This window comes from Amphiprion ocellaris, chromosome 15 (genome assembly GCF_022539595.1).
Source record: "Amphiprion ocellaris isolate individual 3 ecotype Okinawa chromosome 15, ASM2253959v1, whole genome shotgun sequence".
In the NCBI taxonomy this organism is placed as follows: domain Eukaryota; kingdom Metazoa; phylum Chordata; class Actinopteri; family Pomacentridae; genus Amphiprion; species Amphiprion ocellaris.
In genome coordinates, this window is record NC_072780.1 from 19,244,959 (window position 1) to 19,267,557 (window position 22,599).

The 22,599-nt window shown below is 40.0% G+C and overlaps 1 protein-coding gene across 6 annotated transcripts in view; it reads left to right on the forward strand.

Annotated features, from left to right (window-relative positions):
* The window catches only part of trappc9 (trafficking protein particle complex subunit 9), a 267,319-nt gene that overhangs the window by 174,415 nt on the left and 70,305 nt on the right, over positions 1 to 22,599 (forward strand). For all 6 annotated transcript variants that reach the window (XR_008604175.1, XM_055018005.1, XM_055018009.1 and 3 more), the window contains 2 exons: positions 1,744 to 1,896; positions 9,191 to 9,282. Coding sequence is in view for 5 of the 6 variants with exons in the window: in XM_055018005.1 (XP_054873980.1) it covers positions 1,744 to 1,896; positions 9,191 to 9,282 (245 nt within the window). In the remaining variant the exon portion in view is untranslated. The remainder of the gene's footprint in view (positions 1 to 1,743; positions 1,897 to 9,190; positions 9,283 to 22,599) is intronic.

Genomic DNA, 22,599 nt, shown 5'->3' on the forward strand with positions numbered 1-22,599 from the left:
CAGAATAGGGAATTCTACGGCATTGTAGCTTGTTTGTCTCTGTTGCACCATCAACTTTTATTGAACCATCCACTGTAAGAATACAAAACTACTTTACACATTGGAATAGCTGTCAGACGGTTATGAGAAAGGAGTCAGTGGTACAAAATATTTCCTTATTTAAGAGCATGCTAGCTGATAGTTAACAGATTTGCAATTCCTTTACACATTCATTGACTCTTTATTAAATGACATAATGTTATCGCACACTCCTGAGAAAAGATACCAGAGGGATTAAAGGACATTCTACAAAGTAACTAGAAAGACATCTGGAAGGCTCTTTCAGCTGACTAAACCTAGATTGTTCTAGGCTTGAGAATGTGTTAGCCATTAGCTGTCATCATTTGCAGCAGGGCACCAAAGAGCTCTAAATTCAGTTATAATAGACTGGTTTCCACTGCAGGAACTTGTGGGCCATTTTAGGGTGTCCTGAACCTTGGCGGCAAGAACTGCTCCTGTAGAACCTTTTTCAGGGCCGTTTTCAATGGACAAAAAAGCACCTACTCAAAGGCGCACACTTCTAAGTGTCCTTGAAAAGCTCCTGTGTCAGTCCCATCACAGATTGGTTAAGCTCAGAGAAGACAACACTAACTGATTAAAATCGAAGACTTCACAAAAAACAGCATTTTTCTGCCTCTCGACATCCTCTTGAGTAGCAGTCTTTTCCTCTTTGACATCTCCATAAACAACACAAAATTCACTATATAGGCTAAAATTACAAATCACTATTGAATCTATTTGCTACATACTCATAAAACAGCAGTGATGTCCATGTAGTCATGCCACCTCGTGCCTGCAGTGAGTTCCTGCAGTGGAAAGCCACCTTATGTTACCAAGCATTTGGAACCACAGAGATGTGTGAATGATTGTTGCTGCTCGGCTGTCTGCCATGTCTGGGCCTTTAGTGTTTCTAATGTGGCTGGTTTCCTCCACGTCCAGTGTAATCTGTATTTTAAGATAAGATAGACTTCATTATCCCTGAGGGAAATTTACATTGGACACACATTGCTGCGGCTTTGCTATACCAAATCATTCAAAATGCATCTCATTTTGCTCATCACTTTTGCTACATATTTGTTATATAATTGATTGCAACTATTTACACAGGCTTTCTATGGAAAATACTGAGCCTGAAATCATTCTAATGCATTATTGTGTTCAGATTCTACATAATGTATGAATAATTACTCTCTTTTAGTGTGCCACTAAAGGCTTGGTCATTAAATAGCATTTTGCAGAATGGCATACATAAACAAATTTCTGAGGGGAGCCACGAAAATAGTGCTGAAATTGGTTACCTGACAAAATTTTTGATAAACGATTAATGCTATTTGAGTGGAATGTAATCTGAAGGTGCTACCTTCAGTTTACATGCTTATAAATGTTGATGAGTAGATGACTAGTTTACAGTTATGTAATAATAAGTTGAAGACCCACGCTAAATGTTTTTTTTTTTTATTTTACCATTTGAAAATGTCCAAAGGTAAATATTATCTCAAATCAGCTGTAAGCAGTTGAAATAAAGTTTAATACATCTGCATGAAGTTATTTAAACCTTTATTAACTTAATTTTAAAGTTTCAAATGATACTTATGTAACTGTCATTGCCAGAGTCATACAAATGTTAGAGTTTTGTTTTGGCCAGTCAAAACTTATATAAGCAGAAACGTGCATCTCTAAGTGCTTCTCCATCTCCTGTTACAGGATGGCCATCCAGGTTGACAAGTTTGACTTTGAGAGTCTGCCACAGCCGGACCAGGAGACTGTTCGCTTCAGTAACCCCAAACAGCTGGAGGAGGAGCGACAGCATGCCCAAGGCTGCCAGATCAACAGCAAGCTGGGCATCTGTTGGAGCATCATATCCTTTCAATGGCTACGTGTTCTGTAGAGCTTCATCAGAGCAAACAGCCTGAACTGACCATTGCTTCAAAGACAGCAAATAAAAACCCCAGATGATCCAGGTTTGGTATATTCAGAGGTTCCAGGTAATAATTTCCATTAGCTTCACGTAGTCAAACAGATTCTGTCAGCTACTGGATGTTGTTTGTTGACATCAGTCCGTTCAGTGATACTGCACATCTGGATGCTTCATCTGGAGGCCTTCTGGCCAGTGAGCAACTTGTTTGCCTGCACTGACAGATGGAAAAGCGTATGGTGAAGCACTTGCTACTCTGACAGTGTGAAGTGATGTCTTAGTGTGTTTGTCTGTGGGAGTGCAATTGTGATGCATACTGGCATCAACATGATGCAACATCTTCTCAAAGCCCCTTGTTTGTGGGCAAACACTGTGGTCTGTGCAAGGTAGTCTATGACATCATGTCAGCATTGCAGCCCTCTGGAAGATATTCTATTTTACACTGTTGTTCAACATACTTCTATCAGAAATCAACAATGTATAAGTATAGATTTTAACACAGAGGTCCCAGTGTTCTGTGGAGATGCTAACAGAGATACTGTACTGTATCTTAGAACTCTTGCAACTTTTTTTTCCCCCATCTCACCTGTTATGGATTTTCCAATATGAGTTTGACGTTGGACGTGTTTAGTCCACGTCAGTGAACCAAAATATTACAAACTCTCACAGATGAAGCAAATAGTCTTCATTATTTTGTAGAAACAGCACATGTTAAGGTCTTATATTCTTTTATTCAAGATGTTGGATGTGGGAGAAATGAACAGGTCTAAAGACATGGGCCAGAGGGTAGAAGTATCGTTGAAATTGTAAGGCTCTGTAGGGAGTTTCTGGTCATGTAGAAGGGACAACCTACTGACACTAATCTTGAGCGTGGATAAACTTTGAGACTGAGACAAGGGGGTCTGGAACAGTGTGGCTCTTCACAACTTACATGACGTAAAGAATCTGCTTCTAACATCCGAGTCCTAATACCACAGGACACCTTCAGAGGTCTTGTAGAGTCCATGCCTCAGCTGGTCTTAGTTGTATAAGGCGGTATATGCAAAGATTCAACAGCATGTTAGGCAGAAGTAGTCATGATGTGTTGGCTCATCTGTGTTGCATCTGATGTTGTTCCCTATGCTGAAGGTGGATCTCAACTAAAATGGAGTGGATTTTGGCAACCGTTTTAATTCTAGATGAAACAGATTTAATCTACTCAAGATTTCTCTTTGAGCCATTAATGACTTTTAACACTGAAATCTCAACTCCATCTGAAAAGACTACCTCAGGAGTGGGACCCATTGAGGAAAATGAAAATAAGTCCACCAAGCTAAAACTTGCACTGTGCTTCTGCAATTGAGTTCCATAAAAGGAAACTTGGAATTTTGAAGAGTTCTTGTTGTGACTCTGAGTTGTAGGCAGAGGTACCACTCTTACAAGCAATTTAAGGATTTAATTTTTTAAGCACCTTTACCCAGAAATCAAGGACGTCTTGTAGTTACATGTTGAAATTGTACTCGGCAAATGCCTTTGATATTAAAGTTAAAATCAGCATAATGTAGACCAATTTGAAAAGTTCTACATAAGTTTTGTAGGATGTGCTGCTGTTCAACCAACTGAGACACTGGAAACACACCATCAAGTCTACAAACCACAAACTTCTGCTTTGGGAAATCAATTCTTCTTCTATAAATTCCAAGTTGCTTGTCGACAAGGCACTGACAAAAACACTACTCATCTCTTGCTAGCTTGGTGTTACGTTTTCTGGCTAAAAAAACAAACAAAAAATAATCTGTGTTTCAGATTTTTACTATATGATGCACTTCTTCTGATAACAACACTAGGAATCATGGAGTGTCAAGATCGAAATCATACTCTAGGAAGTAATTCATTCCGGGTTTAATTAGCTAATGTTTTACCCACATACTACTTTCACATCCAGACTGTGGAGTTTGGAATGTTATTTTTTCTTTAAGCCTGTGCAATAACCAATTTTAGACAGAATAACCTCCACATTTACACAGACATCCTTCATCTGTTGAAGGGGTGACTGCCAACCCAAACATCTGTGCTTTCACCGACAGTGTAAACGCGTTCAGTTCCACTCCGCCACCACAATAATGGTGGCAGAGCTTTAGAGCGCATAACATAATCAGCTGCCAGATTCATCTATAATGCCTTGTATCAGCCCATCACTCATGAGTTGGCAGTTACCGGTGCACACATTAAGAGATTTAAGAAGTGCCTGTCAGATTGTTAGTGAGCATGGTAAGCAATTAATGATGAATCCAATCTCTGAGCGACTAGAATTGCTATTATATTTTCCTTTTTGTGAAGGCGTAAACACTCCCTTCATTATGTGCATTGTTTTATCTACCAGTAATTTGGCAGCGTGTAGGCAGGAATGAAGAAAGAGAGTGACATACAAATGCGTTCCCAGCAGCACTCCCTTTTCTGTAGAAAAAAAAAAGAACACCTGAAACAATTTGTTTGATCATTTTTATCCAACTTTCAACAGATGATACCAATTTTTGAAATTCTTCTGAAGCTGAACAGCATGTAGACATATTTTAATACTGATGTTATACACAAATACTGCAGTTGCTCAGTAGACAGTGAAACAGCCACTGTGATTTTGTTTTCCTTCTGGGCTATGGGGACAAACAAAAAACAGACAAGCCTTTAGGAAATTTGCAGGCCTAAATATGCAGTCGATCTAATTGAAAAAGACCCGTAAAGATCTCTGAAGTGGAAAATTGAAGCAACATTTCTCATTTGCAAATGAATGCGTTGTGTTCAAATACAGCTCATTTGGACGGAACAGAACTTCTGTTGAGTCAGTTACTAATTCACTGTCAACGGACCTACACTACAAATATCACATTAAACCTTGATGTAATCATTCGCTGCACTGAGAGACACTTCTCTCTTTAGATAGTGACTCAACTATCTCAAATCATTGGACAAGCACAATGAAAATTTTGCTTCGGGCCGGATTTTCCCTTCACAACATGAAAAACTAGAGAAATCAAAGATTTGATTACACTGCATGTCACCCTCAGAAGCACTCACTTGGCCTTGAGCAAAATAACAGTCACTTTAATTTGTAATTTATGAGCTCCCTGCAATACTCCTCCTGTTTTGTTGTGGTGCTCAGTAGTGATTCACTCATAGGGAATGGCTTTGCCACATACAGTATGGGCACTAAGCACAATGGAAGAGATGAAACATGAATGGCTTATGTGCATCTTCCCTTTGAGGAGGTCACAGCCAAGGTCATGAATCATGACTGAATCACACTACAATGTTGAAGTTCATTTGTGTCTCAACTGCTATCTTAACTCGTTCCAAGTATCTACTCAGTAGTTAATTATTATTGTAACTCCCTGTAAAGCTGTCATAGCCAGCATAATACTTCCATATTACAGTTTGTCTTGAATACTGCAGCCAGCCAGCAGCAACAACATGATATTTTAAGTATGTCTGACATAAATGGACACCAGTACAGTAGAGAACTTGTTTTAAATTGTTCGGATCACCTTCAAGGCCCTTTGCTCAGCTGTACTCCATAGGCCGCATCTTTGCATAAGTTCTCAAAAATTCTCTAAACTAAACTTAGGTGTAAAGATTTTTCTGACTGTTAAGACTTCTAAGCCTCTGCCAACTCTGGCTTTATACTACAAGCTGCTGAAAAGGTAGCATCACAAATAAATAGCTTCAAACATTCTGTCAGCCTAAAGTGGGCATGATGAATCAATTCTCCAAGCATCACTCCGGAGGCATTTCTATTTCAAATAACTTACAGCACCGGGAAACTGTGAAGAACTGTGCCTCATGACGTACAAATTATTCTGGGCAACAAATAGCAAAGTGCCAAACTCCCAGTGATTATTGATAATAAGTCATTGGCAGAGTTTGTATGATTGCTCACTTCTGTTGCACGTTAGGGGGAATTGTCTTATGAGTATGTTGCTTGGTGGCCACAAATATACTTTATTTAATATATTGGAGTGGAATGAAAGTCATTCCGTGCTGTAGTTATTGAATACAATTTACTTTTACACAGCCACAGATAAATGAATCTGCTGGAGTTCACTAAATTTTATTTTACAGTCAGTCCCTATAAATATTCAGTACTCTGTTCACAGGACCCATTACTTGACTGATGTTAAAATGTAGCTATATATTGAAAATCTACTTTCAAGACATTCAATTTTTTGTGCAAGTTTGTTAGATGAGATAAAAGTTTCCATAATGCAAGTCTGCAAAACTTATTCCTCTACACAGTGTGCTGTTAGAACACAGTTACAATGGCTACTCTTTGTGCAGTGGGTCGGTAGAAGATTATAGGCATCCTTGTATTATATAACATCTGTTTCAAAGGGGACTTGTTTGAGAGTCCATCGAGAATTGCAAACCAAAGTCTGATGCTCAGGCTACTGATCATCGTGCTGCTGTAACATCCAGGTTGTACAACTGCAAACAGGCTGTAGCTGCTATGTACTTCTGTTACTCAACACTTCCACTGAAGTCTTGAATTAGACATTCTACGTGTTCATGCTTTGAGCGATCAAAGCCGCAACACTGCTGCTGCGCCACTGTTCAGTAGACTAAGATGCAGGTGCAATGCTGTGATGTGCGATTTATCGTGTGGTAGTTTTTTTGACAATCCAGCAGTCATGAGAGAAGCACCTTTCAGCACAGTAATGTTTCGTCTGTAGATGTGTCCTCCCTCCCTCTCCCTCTCTCTCTCCCTGTGCATGCATATTGTACAAGTACTCTACGGCAAAGGTTAATAGACACAGGTTTGGTGCTCCGGGCGCTGCTCATCTCACCCATTATTCCAAATGTCAGCTGTGTAAATGATCAGCCGTGTCCTTATCATCACATATTATCTGGGTAATTGCTCTCTGACAACCATATTTGTTTTGATGCAGTATTCATACATCGATAGCCTTCCCTACGATCAGGTTATTGCTGTTATTATAGAAACACGCTCCCTGTGTACCTCTGACATCTAAATGAATGCGTAACACAAAAATTACACGATGAGGCTGGCTGCAGCTCCTTTTAATGCTTCTGCTAATAACGCTAGTCTTTAATGCAGTTCTGGCTGCTCTGGCAGTATTTTCAAATTAATTTAGTGGTTTTTGATGTTCTTGTAATACGAGGAGCATGCGTCCACACATTTAGTATACACTATGAGAAGCTCTCAAATCCATAACAATGCCTCTCTCACTAGCAAAGTAAATTAGGCCCTTTAATCATCTGGGAGAAGTGTGTTAGCTGTTCTTTTCTTTCAGTAAACCTAGGAGAGAAGTGCCTGTGTACTGAGATGGAAGTAGTAGACTTACATGCATTTCCTTGCAGTTGATGCTTGATTATCGATTGAGTTTATACTAAATATAGCAGTTCATATACATTTCAGTGAAAGTGCATCACATTGAGTAGGACGTAAAGTACACTACACAGGAGAGCCTCAGTATAGGATCATTGATAGTGTTCTATAGAGCTAAACTAATTATCCATCAAGGGTCTTTTGAAAAGGAACTTGTCACTGTTGACAGCGTTAGACGTTTATCCAATAGTTATCACTGCAGCCTACAGGATTTTAAGGATAACTACAAACTGGCTGAAGTACAAGAAAAAGACAAAATCGTAAATTAGTACAATGTTATGATCACTTGCACATTTAAAGCAGGAAACACAGAACTGAGCTCAGCCAGAACAAAGTTTTAGCATTGCAGCATATAGAAAACACATCAGCAGTTGAAGTGGCAGGACTAGACACTGAAATGAAAGCAGAATCAATTTCTACGAGCTGAGATCAGTGCAAGCTGTAGCACTGATTTCACAGGCACAGCTATTTTTTTGGGATAAAAAGCAAATATTTGATCCCACCAACCATGCTTGTGTTTTTAGCTCAGGCTCAGTGCTTGTTCCAATCATATTTTTCATTTGCATGCGTCCTCCAGGTCGCCCTGAACAAACACAGATTTATCTTTTTATACTTTTACACTGACAACATGCTGATTTATCAATGCTGTGACCCTGCAAACCTCATTGGAAAAGTTGAATCCCCACAAAAGAGTCTTCACATCATCCATAAGTGGGTGTCTCAGAATTTCCAACAGCTAAATAGTGATAAAACAAACACATTAATCATAGCTTCAGACAGTGCAAATATCTTTTTGCCAACACACAAATTAGGAATCTTATTGTTATCTCCTGCTATAGCTTTGCTGAAGCAAACGCATTAAGTGTATGGTTCAAGATAAGTTTTTTTCCAAAAGAAAACCTGGCAAATATTATTCACACCTTCAGCACCTGTCGACCTGCATCTGTAAATGAAACCCCGTTCCTTTCATCCATTTGCATTCCCCCTGCAGGTCATCCTATTCATAGACCTAATACAAATTTCCACTTTATGCAGACGATACCACGGTGTTTACTAAATTGTCTTTTGGTTACAGCCAATTCAGAACTCTAATTCTAAGGCTAAAACCTGAACTTTTTTAATGGTCTCATTATCCTAGGGAATTTATTAGGTGGGTTATTGGAAAGTGCCAAATAAGTAAATGTTATTATTAGGGGTGTAACGGTACACCAAATTCACCATCCCCCACCTGTCTCAGTTTTAAGGTCACAGTTTAGTACATTTTCAGTACAGTGAAAACCAAAACATTGGTTGAATGAATGGACTATTGCTGTATCTCTGAAAAATGTCATGTTGCAACAACATGTATGTCATACTGCTGAATCCTTCTCTGCAACAAAGTAAAACTTACAAAAGCAAATTTAACTAAATACTCTCTAAAATAAAGTTTTAAAAAAATGTATAAGGTGCGGCATTTGGAATAATAAACTGCTTAGAGTCTTCACTATACTTGTGTTCAGCAGCAGACACATCAGATAAGTTGGGGACAGCTGTGACTTGTGTTTGTTTATAAAAGGCAGCTATAACTTGCTGCCCTTCGTGGGAGAAATGTGACTTTTCAAATCCGGTTCTGCATGCGCAAAAAAGTTCAGCACACGCAGCGATTATATTTTTGATATAAATACACGTGTTACTCCAGTTATTATATTTTATTTGTTTTATAACATTATTCCTTTCTCTTCCTTCATTATTTTCCTGCTGACTTTCTGGCCTTTGATACAGTGTGAGGGGTTGAAAATGCATACATATATGGCATATCTAACATATTCCTTTAAATTACCCAAAGAATTTCATGCTGCCATCCTTAACCGCACCCACCCATCTCTGCGGCGCCGTGGAGAGGCCAGTGTGGAGGGAGTCCTCAACCAGCTGGTCCTGGAGCACCTTCAGCTCGCTCCTCTACAGTGGGGTGAGTCTCTTTTCTGTGTCATAATGAGATGTGATCACACACACCACAAGCATGACTGGAAGTTTGTGAATGCGGTGCAACAAGTCATATTTTGTCAGTGCATTATGAAGTGAATGAAATGAGAGAAAAAGTTTTAACCACATTGTGACAACAGTTCCCTATGGATTTTAGTTTACCACCTATCTTCTTGTTGAAGTGACATCTCCCTTTATGTTTTCTATGAATGTGTTTGCCTGCCAATCACAGTTATCTAGGTAGTTACATGGCTATCTCTTCACCTGTCACCGAGTGCGTAAACGTACAGAACTGGTCTCAAGCCATGTTTTTTATTTGCATTCATAATGGCCTACAGGCTATTTTGGAGAAGTGTAGACAGCAGCTTGGGAAATGTATGAATCACTGGGGGACACGCAGAATTTGTAGGAGCGTTCTTCGGTCGCACCATCTGTGATCATCCTCTGAAATCACTTTTGATTTAGTGCGGGTGTTTGTTTTCTGAGATTCCTGGCCTCTCTTTGGGCACTGCCAGCATTTTGATTAGTCAGCTGGGGCTGTCCTGCTTTTGCAAAGAGAAAGCAATCTGCGAAATGAAGCGACACAGCAGATCAAGCGTGGAAATGCAAGAATCTATTGGGACAGAAATAGGGGAGATCAAGAGCGAATACTTCATTGGGTTCACTGTTCTCCAGATGTTTTGGCATTTGACATGCACTTCCTTCAGTTAAATATCATTCCTTGGAATAAAGCGTTTCTAAAGATGCCTAACATACGCCCATCGTTAGACTGATACATGAAGTGTGCATTCTCAGTGCAGACTTTGGCAGTGGCTGCTATTTCCTCATGTCTTCATTTCTGCAAAAGTAGTTATGCATTTCAGGCTAAAGGCTTTGCAAGGCTTGCTGATTGTGAGCCAGATAATTTGCCTCAGCCCATTAGGATGCCTTTATCAGGGTTGCCAAGACTATCACAGACTCAATTACGGGTATAGTTCAACCATTTCCCTTGTGTCCGAAATCGTTAGTCCAGTTGGATGCTTTTAATGCAGTTGTTGCTCTGTACGCCTCTCACTAACAGAGCAGGTATATATGAATGTAACGTGCTTGTCAAAAATTCTGACTGTAGTTTTGTTTAATTGCCATGATGTTTGTTCCCAGAGGTATTTGTTTTGTTGTAGTTGACTTGTCTTGCATTGTAGCGGTACAGTGGTACATTTGAAACTCACCTGTAATGTCATTACTCCTGATTGTTCAGTCAGCCTCCAGCCACTTGTAAATTTAAACTCTCAGCTCTTACGGACAGATTGCTTCAGCCTTTTCTTTATTGGAAAGCAAAATCTGTAGACTTCATGAAAATGATGATCCAACATCAACAATCTTCATACTGATACACTGAACTGTTTTTCTTCCATTAGTTTGTAAACTATTTTAATTCATCCAGGTGGAGAAGGCTCCATCTCAAAGGTGACTCAATCCTGCTCTCACTCCACCAAATTAAGTAATATGGTCGTATTAGTCCTGAGCACTGATTTCCACTACAAATTTCAGGCAACTTTCCTGTCTTATTCCACATTTTCAAAATCTCTTGTGGTACAAGAGATGGTAACAACTTCCAGCAGCAATCTGCAATCTGAAAACCACAAGTTTTGAAGGTTTGAATCGTGCAACATGACAAGCCTGCTTTGATCTTTCCAGGAATTAGCCATTTTAATGACTGTGCTCATGTCCATGCATGCATATATACACAACTGTTCAAAAGTTTAGGGTCACTTAGAAATATCCTTGGGAAAAAAAATATATATATATATTTTTCATTGAAGATAGCATTAAATTAATCAGAAATACAGTCTAGACATTGTTAATGTGGTAAATGACTATTCTAGCTGGAAACGGCTGATATTTAATGGAATATCTACATAGGGGTACAGAGGAACATTTCCAGCCACCATCACTCCTGTGTTCTAATGCTACATTGTGTTAGCTAATGGTGTTGAAAGACGAACTGATGATTAGAAAATCTGTATGCAGTCATGTTAGCACTTGAATAAAAGTGTGAATTTTCATGGAAAACATGAAATTGTCTGGATGACCTCAAACTTTTGAATGGTAGTATACATGCAAAATGATGTTGAGGTGCAGTCACGCCAGTCTGAACCAGTGACAGTGCTGTAGAGATAAGTCTGGCAAAGGGAGTCTAGCGTCATCAATTTAAGACCATTCCAAAATTTCAGTGTCTTTTCAACTTTTCTTAAAGTGGTTGCAGAAAGTGATCACTTTAACAAATGTCATTTCCATGCCCATGAGAAATGGCAAGTAAATGTCGAATTCATGAGCGATTGTGATACAGCTAAAGTGAAATGGCAGCCTGAGACTAATGCTATTTGAAATCTAATTGTTTTGTACTTTGCAATCGTAAAGTTGAGTGCATTTTATGTCAAGTTCTTCTCAAAAACATCAAGTGCATTTTTAGAAAATTTTAATGGGGTTGTCTGTCAGTAATCATCTTCTGACGGTGCCAAAGTCTGTCCTGGGAGTCATTACCTCCCTGTGCCACTACATGATAGCAATGTTTGTTCAGTTCCCTGGCATTCTCCAGTCAAAAAGGATGAAGAGAATAATGCATTTCTTTCACAATATTCTGAACGCTGCAGCAGTGTCTGTGTGCTAAGCAACTCGACTATGAAATTGGTGGCGTGGCATGAACATGTATGCAGGACTGCACAGTGATAAATTATTGACAAGGATCTGCACTGCCTCACTGTCTGCGTGTTCATTTTAAAGTCACACATGCGTTAAAAGTAAGGATTTATGCCCTTTGCATGCGTTACGTACAGCCTTTTTTGAGTGGATTTTTAAACAGTGCAGGTCATCTTGTACCGTTGGCTGTGTTGATGGGTCCGTAGCTAATTGAAGAAATCCTTCAGTGCCACTTCACAGTCAGCATCCATCTGCCAAGTATACATTAATTTTGTGAAGGACCATCATTCTGTGGAGGAGCATCATTTCCTGTATTTCTACACAATTGTGATCGCCTTCAGGTCAGCTTTCAATCAGAGCACTTGAGCACAAGGCATCTTTCTCGACACGTGATCTAAGAAGCCTAACATACAACCATGAGGGCCTGAGTGTGGCTCAAATTAGGGTTGAAACATTTGTCGCATGTCACCTGATTTCTCAATCCTTGAAAGCTAATATATGTTTATTTTTTAAGTACAAAGGGGCTTCCTATAATGTGAATGAGATCCAGTGAAAATAGATTTATTAGCAGCGTGAGAAGGAAAGCATCAGTTACAGCCAATGAAAGGTCTCTAATAAAAACATCCAAGAAGCTGAAATTCCAAAAAACTCAGAGGAACATAGTAGTAAAAAAAAAAAAAGTCTGGCAAAATATTTAAAAAGTTTATAGTGTGTGTCAGGCTGTAGTTAGAAAAACGAGGCTGTGACATCTCTGCCTGAGCTGAGCCAGCTGTGTGGCATGAGAAACTTGACTCCTCTTCATGATTTGCTACCATAGAAACCTATGAATATTTGATCACACAGGTTCCAGTAAATGGAGAACATGGAAAGTACCAGAATCCGTTTTATGACTTTCTGTTTGTTCACAAGCTCATTATTATTATTGAATGGGGAGCAAACAGAGGCCATTAGTAAATGATTCTACCTCTGGGCAGAATCAGTCCCACAGTCACATCAGCAGAGCTGCAATAGAGTGAACTCATATATGATGAAATTCACGACATTATTACAAATGAATAATGCAACTATTTTCATAATTAGTTATTATTCCCTTGTACTGCTGAGTTTCATTTTTGAGGGGCAGAGGAATGGCTAATTCACTGAGTGGGACAGAAGTTAAAGCCGATTACTTTTATGTTTTTTGTAAGCCCTTTTTGAAAGACGGTAAAAATAAAAAAACTTGTATGGTAAACACAAATACAGATGAGTGGGCAGCATTGTCTTTGTACTGTCTAAAGTCTCTCATGAAGCTTTTTCAACTTAAAATATGTGGACAGCTCGGATACTATTTTGTGCCACTTTGTTTGATTTCACAGAAGGTGCAATTCTTTGCCAGCTGTTATGTTTTTATCTATTTTGGGGTTTAGTATGACAAACTGACACCAACATACAGCTGTGTGTTCAGTCCACTAGGCACATTTACAGCATAATTAATTTATAGACATGTTTTATAGACCTTGAAAAGCCTCATAAATATGATTGATTATACCTAAGACTACTGCAGTTGCCATTGATATGAGTTTGGACTGATATGTTCCTCTTTGATTGTGAGTACTAATTTCAAAAGGTTCCCGCTGAGTTTCGGTGCCTTTCATAGTCATTTAATTTTCTGCTCCAGCAGTCTGTCATTCTGTCACAGATCCTGAAAAACAAGTCCACTAAACTGTATACACCAACTATGGATTTCATAGCACTGTTGAAAGGGAGCGACAGTCTTACAAACAGCCTTAATGTCAGCAGCACAGCCTTGGAGATTCTCAGTTATTGTTTCTCAGAAGGCTGCTGGCTGACTGGTTTAATTATCTGTGACAAAAATTTCATTGCACTTCCAAAAACTATAAGGAGTACTTGTCATCCCTAAAATTGGAGAACTCAGAGGGGAAAAATTTGGCAGGCCGCTATGGGATGGAACACTCCAAATCAGGATGTGGATATCCATGCTAATTTATCATGGGAAATATTTTATCAAGTTCCCATCAAACCATACGTTTTCTTATTCTCTCTAACACAGCCTATAATAGACAGTAGATTGTTGAAGTAATGCAGCAGGATGACTAAAGTGCACTGGAAGGTTTAAGTATGTGTAAATGTGTCTAGAGGTGAATTAAAACAAACTGGTATTGTCCAGTCCAAAATCTGAGGTGACTGCAAAGAATTTCTCTGTTTTGTCATGTGTCAAAATTTAATGAATCTCTTGATCAGTGATTTGGACATCGGATCTCTCTGGGATATCCTGGTGTTTCTTGCAACGGGATGTTGGCAGTGAATCCTTTGGGTCCTTTGGGTTCTGAGATTGAGTCTAAATGTGGAGGATTTGTTCGAGTGCATATCACAGATGCCTGATCACATTGGGTTCTGGGGAATTTGGAGGTCAGGTCAACACCTTGTGCAGACTTTTGTATTCCTCAAGCTGTTTCTGAGCAGTTTTGTGGTGTAGTTTGGCACATTGTCCCGCTGAGGGAGGACACTGCCAAAGAGAGGGGTGTGTTAGGTTAGCAACATTGTTGAGGTGGGTGGTATGTGTCAAAATAACATCGACATGATTACCAGGACCAAAGATTTCGCAGCAGTGCATTGTAACGAGTTGATCAGTGTTGTCCACCTGTCAGTGGTTTTAATGTTGTGTCCATCAATCCGTCCCTTTTCTTCCACTTATCCGGGGTCGGGTCGCAGAGGCAGCAGATGAAGCAAGTCATTCCGTTCCTCCCCTTAGCAACACTTTCCAGTTCTTTCTGGGAGATCCCGAGGCATTCCCAGGCCAGATGAGATACATATTCCCTCCGACGGGGTCTGGGTCTACCCTTGGGTCTCCTCCCAGGTGGATGTGTTCTGAAAACCTCCAAAGGAAGTCTCCCCCGGAGGCATCCGAATCATGTCCAAACCTTTCGACGCAAAGGAGCAGCGGCTGTACTCCAAGCTCCAAGCTGAGCCCAGCCACCTTGTGGAGGAAGCTCATTTCAGCTCCCTGTACCCGCAAACTCATTCTTTCAGTCACTACCCAGAGCTCATGACCATAGGTGAGGGTTGGAACGTAGATAGACTGGTAAATTGAGAACTTCGCCTCGCACTCAGCTTCCTCTTCACCACGATGGTTCAGCACAACGCTCGCATTAATGCTGATGCCGCACCAAGCCGCCTGTCCACCTCTCGCTCCATTTTCTCATCACTCATGAACAAGATCCTGAGATACTTGAACTCCTTCACTTGGGGAAGCAACTCCCCCCAACCCGGATGTTGTGTGTTTAATGTAATTCAACTTGATAGTTTCCTTGTAAATGACCAAAGCTATATTTACATTCATTTACTTTCTCACTGCAGTATTCTGTTCTCACGTTTGACACCTAACAAACATTTGTAATGTGTTTCCTCCCTATTAAAGCTGCATTTGCTATGGAATAAAACACTGCTCCATAACACTACTAACCCCACACAGAACCTTTATCACATGTATGATGTTTTACACAAAGAACAGTTTTGTTGACATTCGTTGGAAGTAAAAAGTTTTGAACTACTGTTCACAGTCTCTTGAACAGGAACGTTCCCTATTTTCACTCTTCTTTAGTGTAACCCTGTTGCTGGAAGATCTCTTTTTTCCTATACAGCAGTTATTATGCCAGAACAGGTGGTATCATTCGCCTTTTTCTTTTTTTTCTTTTCTTTTTTTTTTGCAGCTTGGCATTATGTAAATAGCCCCATTGATTATAGCTCCTCAGCTGTCAATTTGATTAAAGCCAAAGAGGCCCACCTTGTGATAGGAGTCACTGTGTCAACTTAATGGAGTGTAGCTAAATAAACAGTCACCGGGCCAATCACGACGATCGAGAGAACACGAGGCCTATATCAGTGCCCTGACATTTTTAAGATGAGGTTAAACAGGGATGATACTTTGGTCAAAACTGGCTTCCTTTAACAGAAAACAGGAATGGTTTACTGCAAGTAAATGTGAAGAGTAAGCAAAAGGTAATGGATTCTGTACTTAAAGCCACACTGTAATACATTGGAACGCATAAAGAATTAAGGAAATTGCCAGCAGCAGAACATATTATGTCAAATTTAAAACAACTTAAAATATTTACATAAAATTACGCCAAGTGTCTGAAATATATGCATTATTTGCATTTATTTGTCAGCTTGAAGGACAAATGTTATGCTAATGATGATTCTTTTCAAAACAATGGTATAGGTGATCAATAAAAAGCTCTGCTGTATCCACCGCTCATAATGACCTGCATTAATCTGGAGCTGCATTCAAGCAGCTGTGGACAGGCTTTGATTTTCAGTATTGTCTCCCTGTTGAGTGCTGTAACCAAGCAGTGAGATGGAAAATGGCAAACCTGAGTGGGGACTTTGCACCCATTCCCTGCCCTCCCCCTCCTCTCCCACCCTCAGTCCCATCTCAATGGAATACAAATTCACCCATGAATGGAAAGACAAATGTTTAGCCTAGCAGAGAGATGGAAAGAGAAGGGTGGGGGCCCTGCTGTAAAAGGCAAAGAGATAATTTAATAAGACGGCACTTCTGAACCGACTCAAACATTTTTCCCTTCTACCCTCCACACACACAGAGATGGACATTTGGAGCAGTCACAGGCAGTGGCTTTTCAACACACACAGGGGACGCCTCATGAAATAATATGCCTTTAAGCTTTTGTCAGGTGCTCAGTTGCCATGAGTGCTGCTGGTTTGACAAATGGTGCTGCCAAACAGTGTAGATTCACCTGTCGCTGAAGTCCCGTTGTGGCGATGGTGATTAGAAGTCCTGATCTGGGAGAGAGGATGGGATTGAATCCATGCATGGTTGAAATGAAAGAGGAGTGTTCCGACTGCACCTGTAGCCAGTAATATGTCACATCTGTGAGCACATCAGTTCCAGGCTCTTCAGCAGTTATCTGCACAGCAGTGATAGGGCCTGTGGGAGATGGTAGTAAGCCTTCCTAAAGCCCATCTTACTGTAAGAGATCAGTGCAGTCTGCCACAAAGCTCCAAGGAAGGCAAACTCACCCACAGGCTGTTATGCATATGCATGTTTTATTATTAGATATGATTAGACAGTGCCAAATTTAAGCCCTGTGACACACTGCTGACCTGTGCAGTGTGTACTCCATGCTTAGATGAAATCTGTGACTTACCAATAAAATTTAATGTAATAACATTTATCTAAAATTGCTACTGAACATTATTTAGACAACACAAAATGCTTAATATCAAAGTGTTCTATCCTACAACTAAGATTAATTAAATGATAACTCTACCAATTTGGAAAACCACAGTCTATGGTTCACTACTGATGTGAGAAAACCATAGACTGTCTATAATGATGAGCAAACCATCAATGATGCTCACTTCGGTGGCTCCAGCTATAACTACAGAGACACGAACAGTTTTTGTGCCAGGCTGAAAACATGTCTATTTCTGCTGTGACGTGAGCCATTCTAGTATGGGGTCTACGGGGATTAAGTCACTTTTGGAGCCAATCCTCAAGTGGCAATATAAGGAGCTGCAGTATTTGGCACTTCCATGTTGGTTTCATTTCTCAGCCCTGGAGGTTGCTGCTTGGTATTGATAAGGAAGAATGCTTGATTATAAAAGATATCTCTGGTTTACTAAATTGGTGGAGTGCTGCTTTTAATTGTTTATTGTCTATATATTTTAAATTGTTGTCAGCCAACAGAAAATCATGAAACAGACCTACAAATGTTCAACGTTTGTGCTTGATAAAGAAGTTAAAATCTTACCTAAATTGCCATCCATTCATTTTGTGATGACTAACTATGCAACAAGAAAAGCACTCACGGAGCGCAGTACTCTGCCAAGGCTGCTCAGTCGTATTATCATTTCCGACGGCCGAAACTCTTGAAAAAATTTGTGACAGAAATCATGGCAACATAGAATGTAGCCATTTAATATAGATGTACCCACAAACAAAATGAATTTGCGCTGAACACAGGTGTGTGTTATGCATTTGTACATTATGCATGGATACCAAATTGCCTGACCTAAATATATAATCAATTGTTCCTTGTATCATTGCTGACGAATAAGTCCTGATAAGTCCACAATGGTCGATTTGTAATAGGATCGCAATCATGATTGTCAGCAAGCAGCTGACGTAGTGTTCACTTGTTGTCATAGTTACAGTGGCGTTGTGCCGCTAGCTCTCAGTGATACAGAAATCTTTAACAAATCCATGGATCCAAACTATAAGCCGCATCACTGCCAAAATCTAATCACGTGGTCCTTGTGTCATTCCTGACCTTCCCTGAAAATTTCACCAAATGCCTTAGTCCGTTTTTGAGTAATGTTGCTAACAGACAAACCAGCGGCCATCATCACATAAATCTGCCGAGGCTTTGCCTCTTTGGCGATGTAATTAATGTTCTATTTGATATTCAAGTTAATACATTTTGTGATTGGAAAACTATTTGAAAGTCATGTGGTATAATTAAACCCAATAAAGCTGAATACAGGCTTTTTGCAAATCATACTTCATGCAATGAAAACAGAGGATGAATTCGGTGTCCAGATTATAGCTCTGTTACAAGCTTAATTTTCAAACAGGCTCCAGAGTGCTAATATATGAGACAAACCTACATATTTGTGAATCCCTTTGCAGAAAATCTGAGCCTTTATCCTATGCAGTGTGTATGTTTCTGCATCTTGGGATTAGCATTACAAGCAGTTGCTGGAAATATGGTGCCCTGCAGATGACAAATAAAATAAACGGCTTTCAGAGCGGTGGAGGGATATGTAGGAAGGTAGCAGGACTTTTAGACAGGAGGCTGAAGTTTGTGAATCTAACTGCACATTTACTGTCATGCTTTTGCTATAACCAGCATATATAGTGGCTTTGCACATTAAAGTTGCTGTCTGCAGAAAGTAAGACTTCTTTTTGGCACTTTGTTGAAAACAGCACCTGTCAGCCCAGCCAGGACCAGTCTAAGGCCATGTGGCCATGTTAGCTCAGGCTTAATTAAACTGGCTCTAGTGAACGCAATCTTAATGAGTGAAAAAGCTCAGCTCAAGTGATATTTTAATCTGGATTTTGAAAAATCCCCTCAGGACATAATGTAACTATAAAACTTAAAGACTTGTATGTTTTTATTTCTGCCAGGACACAAACACAGACATTACCACCCCACCTCACCACCCACCTACTGGAGTGCAGATGGCTTACATCTGTAGCGGGTGTGTCCCGTTTAGCTGACTGATGGACGTTATGTGGAGCTCGGGGTAGGCAGAGGCCGATTTATGTGCTTGCTTTTCAGCTCTGTCACCCGAGCTCCGTCAGTCGGCCATTTTAGAGGTCCTATTGAAGTCGGAGCAAGATAGGAGCTCAACTCACACCTTTTCAGAAGAGTCACTCATTCTCCAGATTCACAGAGTAATTCACAGAGGCAGTACTGACTCAGATGGGCTAAGATGGGTGTGTGGATGGAGACAAAGATAGTCATACTTGTCATACGTGCGTAGTCATGAGGTAGCAGGACCCTCAGAGTCTTAGAATGATTCTTCTTCTCAGGTAGCCTGAGCAAATAATCATCCAGGAATTGTCAATTGTTTTTTCAACCAGGTAATTAACCCATTATGGACGTGAGTAATGATTTCTACACAATGCACCAGGTTGGATTACCATCACACAAGACTATTTAGCCAAGCATTGTTGATACATTTTTACCACATTAGGGGAGCAAGCATGAAAGGATCATTTGTTCTACTTTGGCTGGAATCACCAGTCTTATCCGATCACGCTGGTAGCTTTAATGTGGAAATGAGAGCAAATAGTACAGCAGCCCACTCTATGATTGCCTATCTAGCCTTTTCTTTTTCTCTGTGGCCCTGTGCGGATCAAGAGTTAGCACATTTAACAGGCCGGGAGCGTCTGTTTATGGGGCATTTATCATGGCTACAGAACAATCCGGGCTGTCAGTGCGTCAGTTTGGGTGAGCTGTGGATATAAATCAAAACTCCTCCGGCCTGCCATAGATAGCACACTACACACTCACCCATTCATTTAGACTGGTGGGAAGGAAGACAGAGGAACAGAGAGCAAACCTGAGTGAAAAAAGCTAGACGCAGTTAGAGTAAAGGCATGAAGTAAAGTTGTGGAGAATAAATTGTGCAGAGATCATCACACTCTTATTTTAGAGCAGTGATAAATGTGCAAACAAAGTAATTTGCCAGAATTGTAAGGCAATACATAGTGTGGAAGGAGTAAAATACTGTATGCGTGTGTGTGCTGATTCATGCTTCACTTAAACCACGTCTAATCGTCTAATTCATCTAGTTTAATTCTGTCTGGCCAGAGTGTTTTACAATATGGCTTCAGCACCAATTTAGTGACCTCATTCATGCTTCCCCCCCCACCACCATTTTCTAAATGTATTTTCAGCTTAAACCTATTTCTCCCGCCTTGCCTTCTATCAAATAAAAACACCTCCTTTATTGATTTCTTTAGAGGAAACAAGAGTATCCCCAACGGCTGCCTTTTCATCCCCGAAAGACAGATTACCTGACATTTCTGAATGCAACCAAGTCCAGCCCCTAGTTTCTTTGTGAGCATGTTGCGAGTGCTTTGCCACAGTATTTGAAGGGCTACTAAAAGAGAGAATATTGTGACACAGCTGTTTCACCTGCTGTGGGACACAGAAATGTGTATTGCCATGTTATTATACTTGGCTCTGCACCATCAATCCTCAACTGCAAGGAGCACAAACATATCAGTGGTGGACGTGTCCTTGATGTGTTTTAGTTAAGAGTGTGATCTGCTCCAGCAGTAGAAGCTTGTCATGGTTTGACTGGTTGACAGATAAATCATTGTTGTATTAACTACACTTAAGCCCAGAATTAGTTAAATCCATGCAAAATTTTGATTTACAGTAAACTTTTATTTGACAAATAGGTTTCTTCTGGCTTATGACTCAAACAGGTGCCAAAAGATGGAAAGCCATTTAGTGTGGTAATCAAGAGTTAATGAAAGGGCTGTAACTATCGTCCTGGAAACAGCTGATTTTTAATGGAATATCTACATAGGGATACAGAGGCCCATTTCCAGCAACCATCACTCCTGTGTTCTAATGCTACATTGTGTTAGCTAATGGTGTTGAAAGGCTAATTGATGATTAGAAAACCCTTGTGCAATTATGTTAGCACATGAATAAAAGTGTGAATTCTCATGGAAAACATGAAATTGTCTGGGTGACCCCAAACTTTTGAACGGTAGTGTACCTTTTTATCTTTTAGGTGAATTAAATAGGTCATGTTAGGGATACAAGAAATTGAAAATAAAATTAAATACTGAGATGTGTTGCTTGACAGTGGTAGCCCAAAAAATGATTGACAACGCACAAAGTTGACCCACAAAACTGTTTTGATTGATTAAAGTTTGGTTGCAACAAACAACAAAGATGGGGCTAATTAAATTTAATGAGCTGTACTGGTTTCTAGTGTACTGGCCTAATAAGCTATTAATGTCACAAACCCCTCCATCCAGCTTCTCCATTTGTGCACAGCTTTTTGTTCACCATGTTCTCAAATTCAAACTGACACAGCTTATGTGTAGTTTATCTTCTTTTCTTACCACTACAGTGATCTGCAAAACCACAGCATACATATTGACTTGCATCACCTACGAATGACACTTTTAGCTATTTTAACATTCTCGCAAAAGTTATTCATTCTTAGAACACACAAAAGAAACTAAAATGCATTCATCTTGAATCATTCCTTGTTCTTTACTGACAATCTTTTAAGCTGCAGTCATGGTGGGAACAAACCAAACCTTTGACTTGGTCTGTGGTGCTATAGCTATCAAATTGGAGGCAGTTACAGTGGGAGCCAGTCCACAAGCATTTTTCTGCAGGTTTGAGGCGTAATTCTGGGATATCTGCAGAGCCTGCCTTTTTTTTTGACGATGGTGGGACGTGACATAGCCCCTCAGAGGGAGAAGCCACTCCACTGCGTCATCTGTCGCTATTGATCCTCCTCAATGATGCTCTGGTGCCACAGACTCGTAATCAGATCTTTTCCCTCATGAGTGGAGCAGCTCTTGTGTGTTTTTGTAGACTGTTTCTTACAGTTTGTAGATGCTATGAAATCTGTTTATGTCTCCCACAATGAAATTGAGGAAAGGAAGTTTCGAAAGTTTTCTGTCTTTTTCTGTTTGGCCATCCATCATGTGAAATACCTACGACGTAGCTGATTGGGATGTGGGTGAACCTGGGCGAATATGATTTCTCATGACTTTGTCACAACAGTCTCAAAATTGCTAGGAGTGTGCTGCAGTTGCACATCAGAATATGTTATGTTGTTAACCGGAGGGAACTCTGCCCTACATATATATAGGATGTGTTTGTTTAATCTGATATTCATACATGGAATTGATGCATTATTACTTAGATTTTCTGTCATTGCTGAGAGCTTTTGAAGTCCCATCACTGCCCATCTATACTCCTTTCTGACAAGCAATACATCTTTTTCTGAGCAGCTACTACGAAGCAGGAGATCCATCATGTTTGACTGTGGTGCATCAGATGTTAGCCAGCTAGGGATTCACAGGAACAGCAGCCCCTGACAGCCTTGTGTCAAC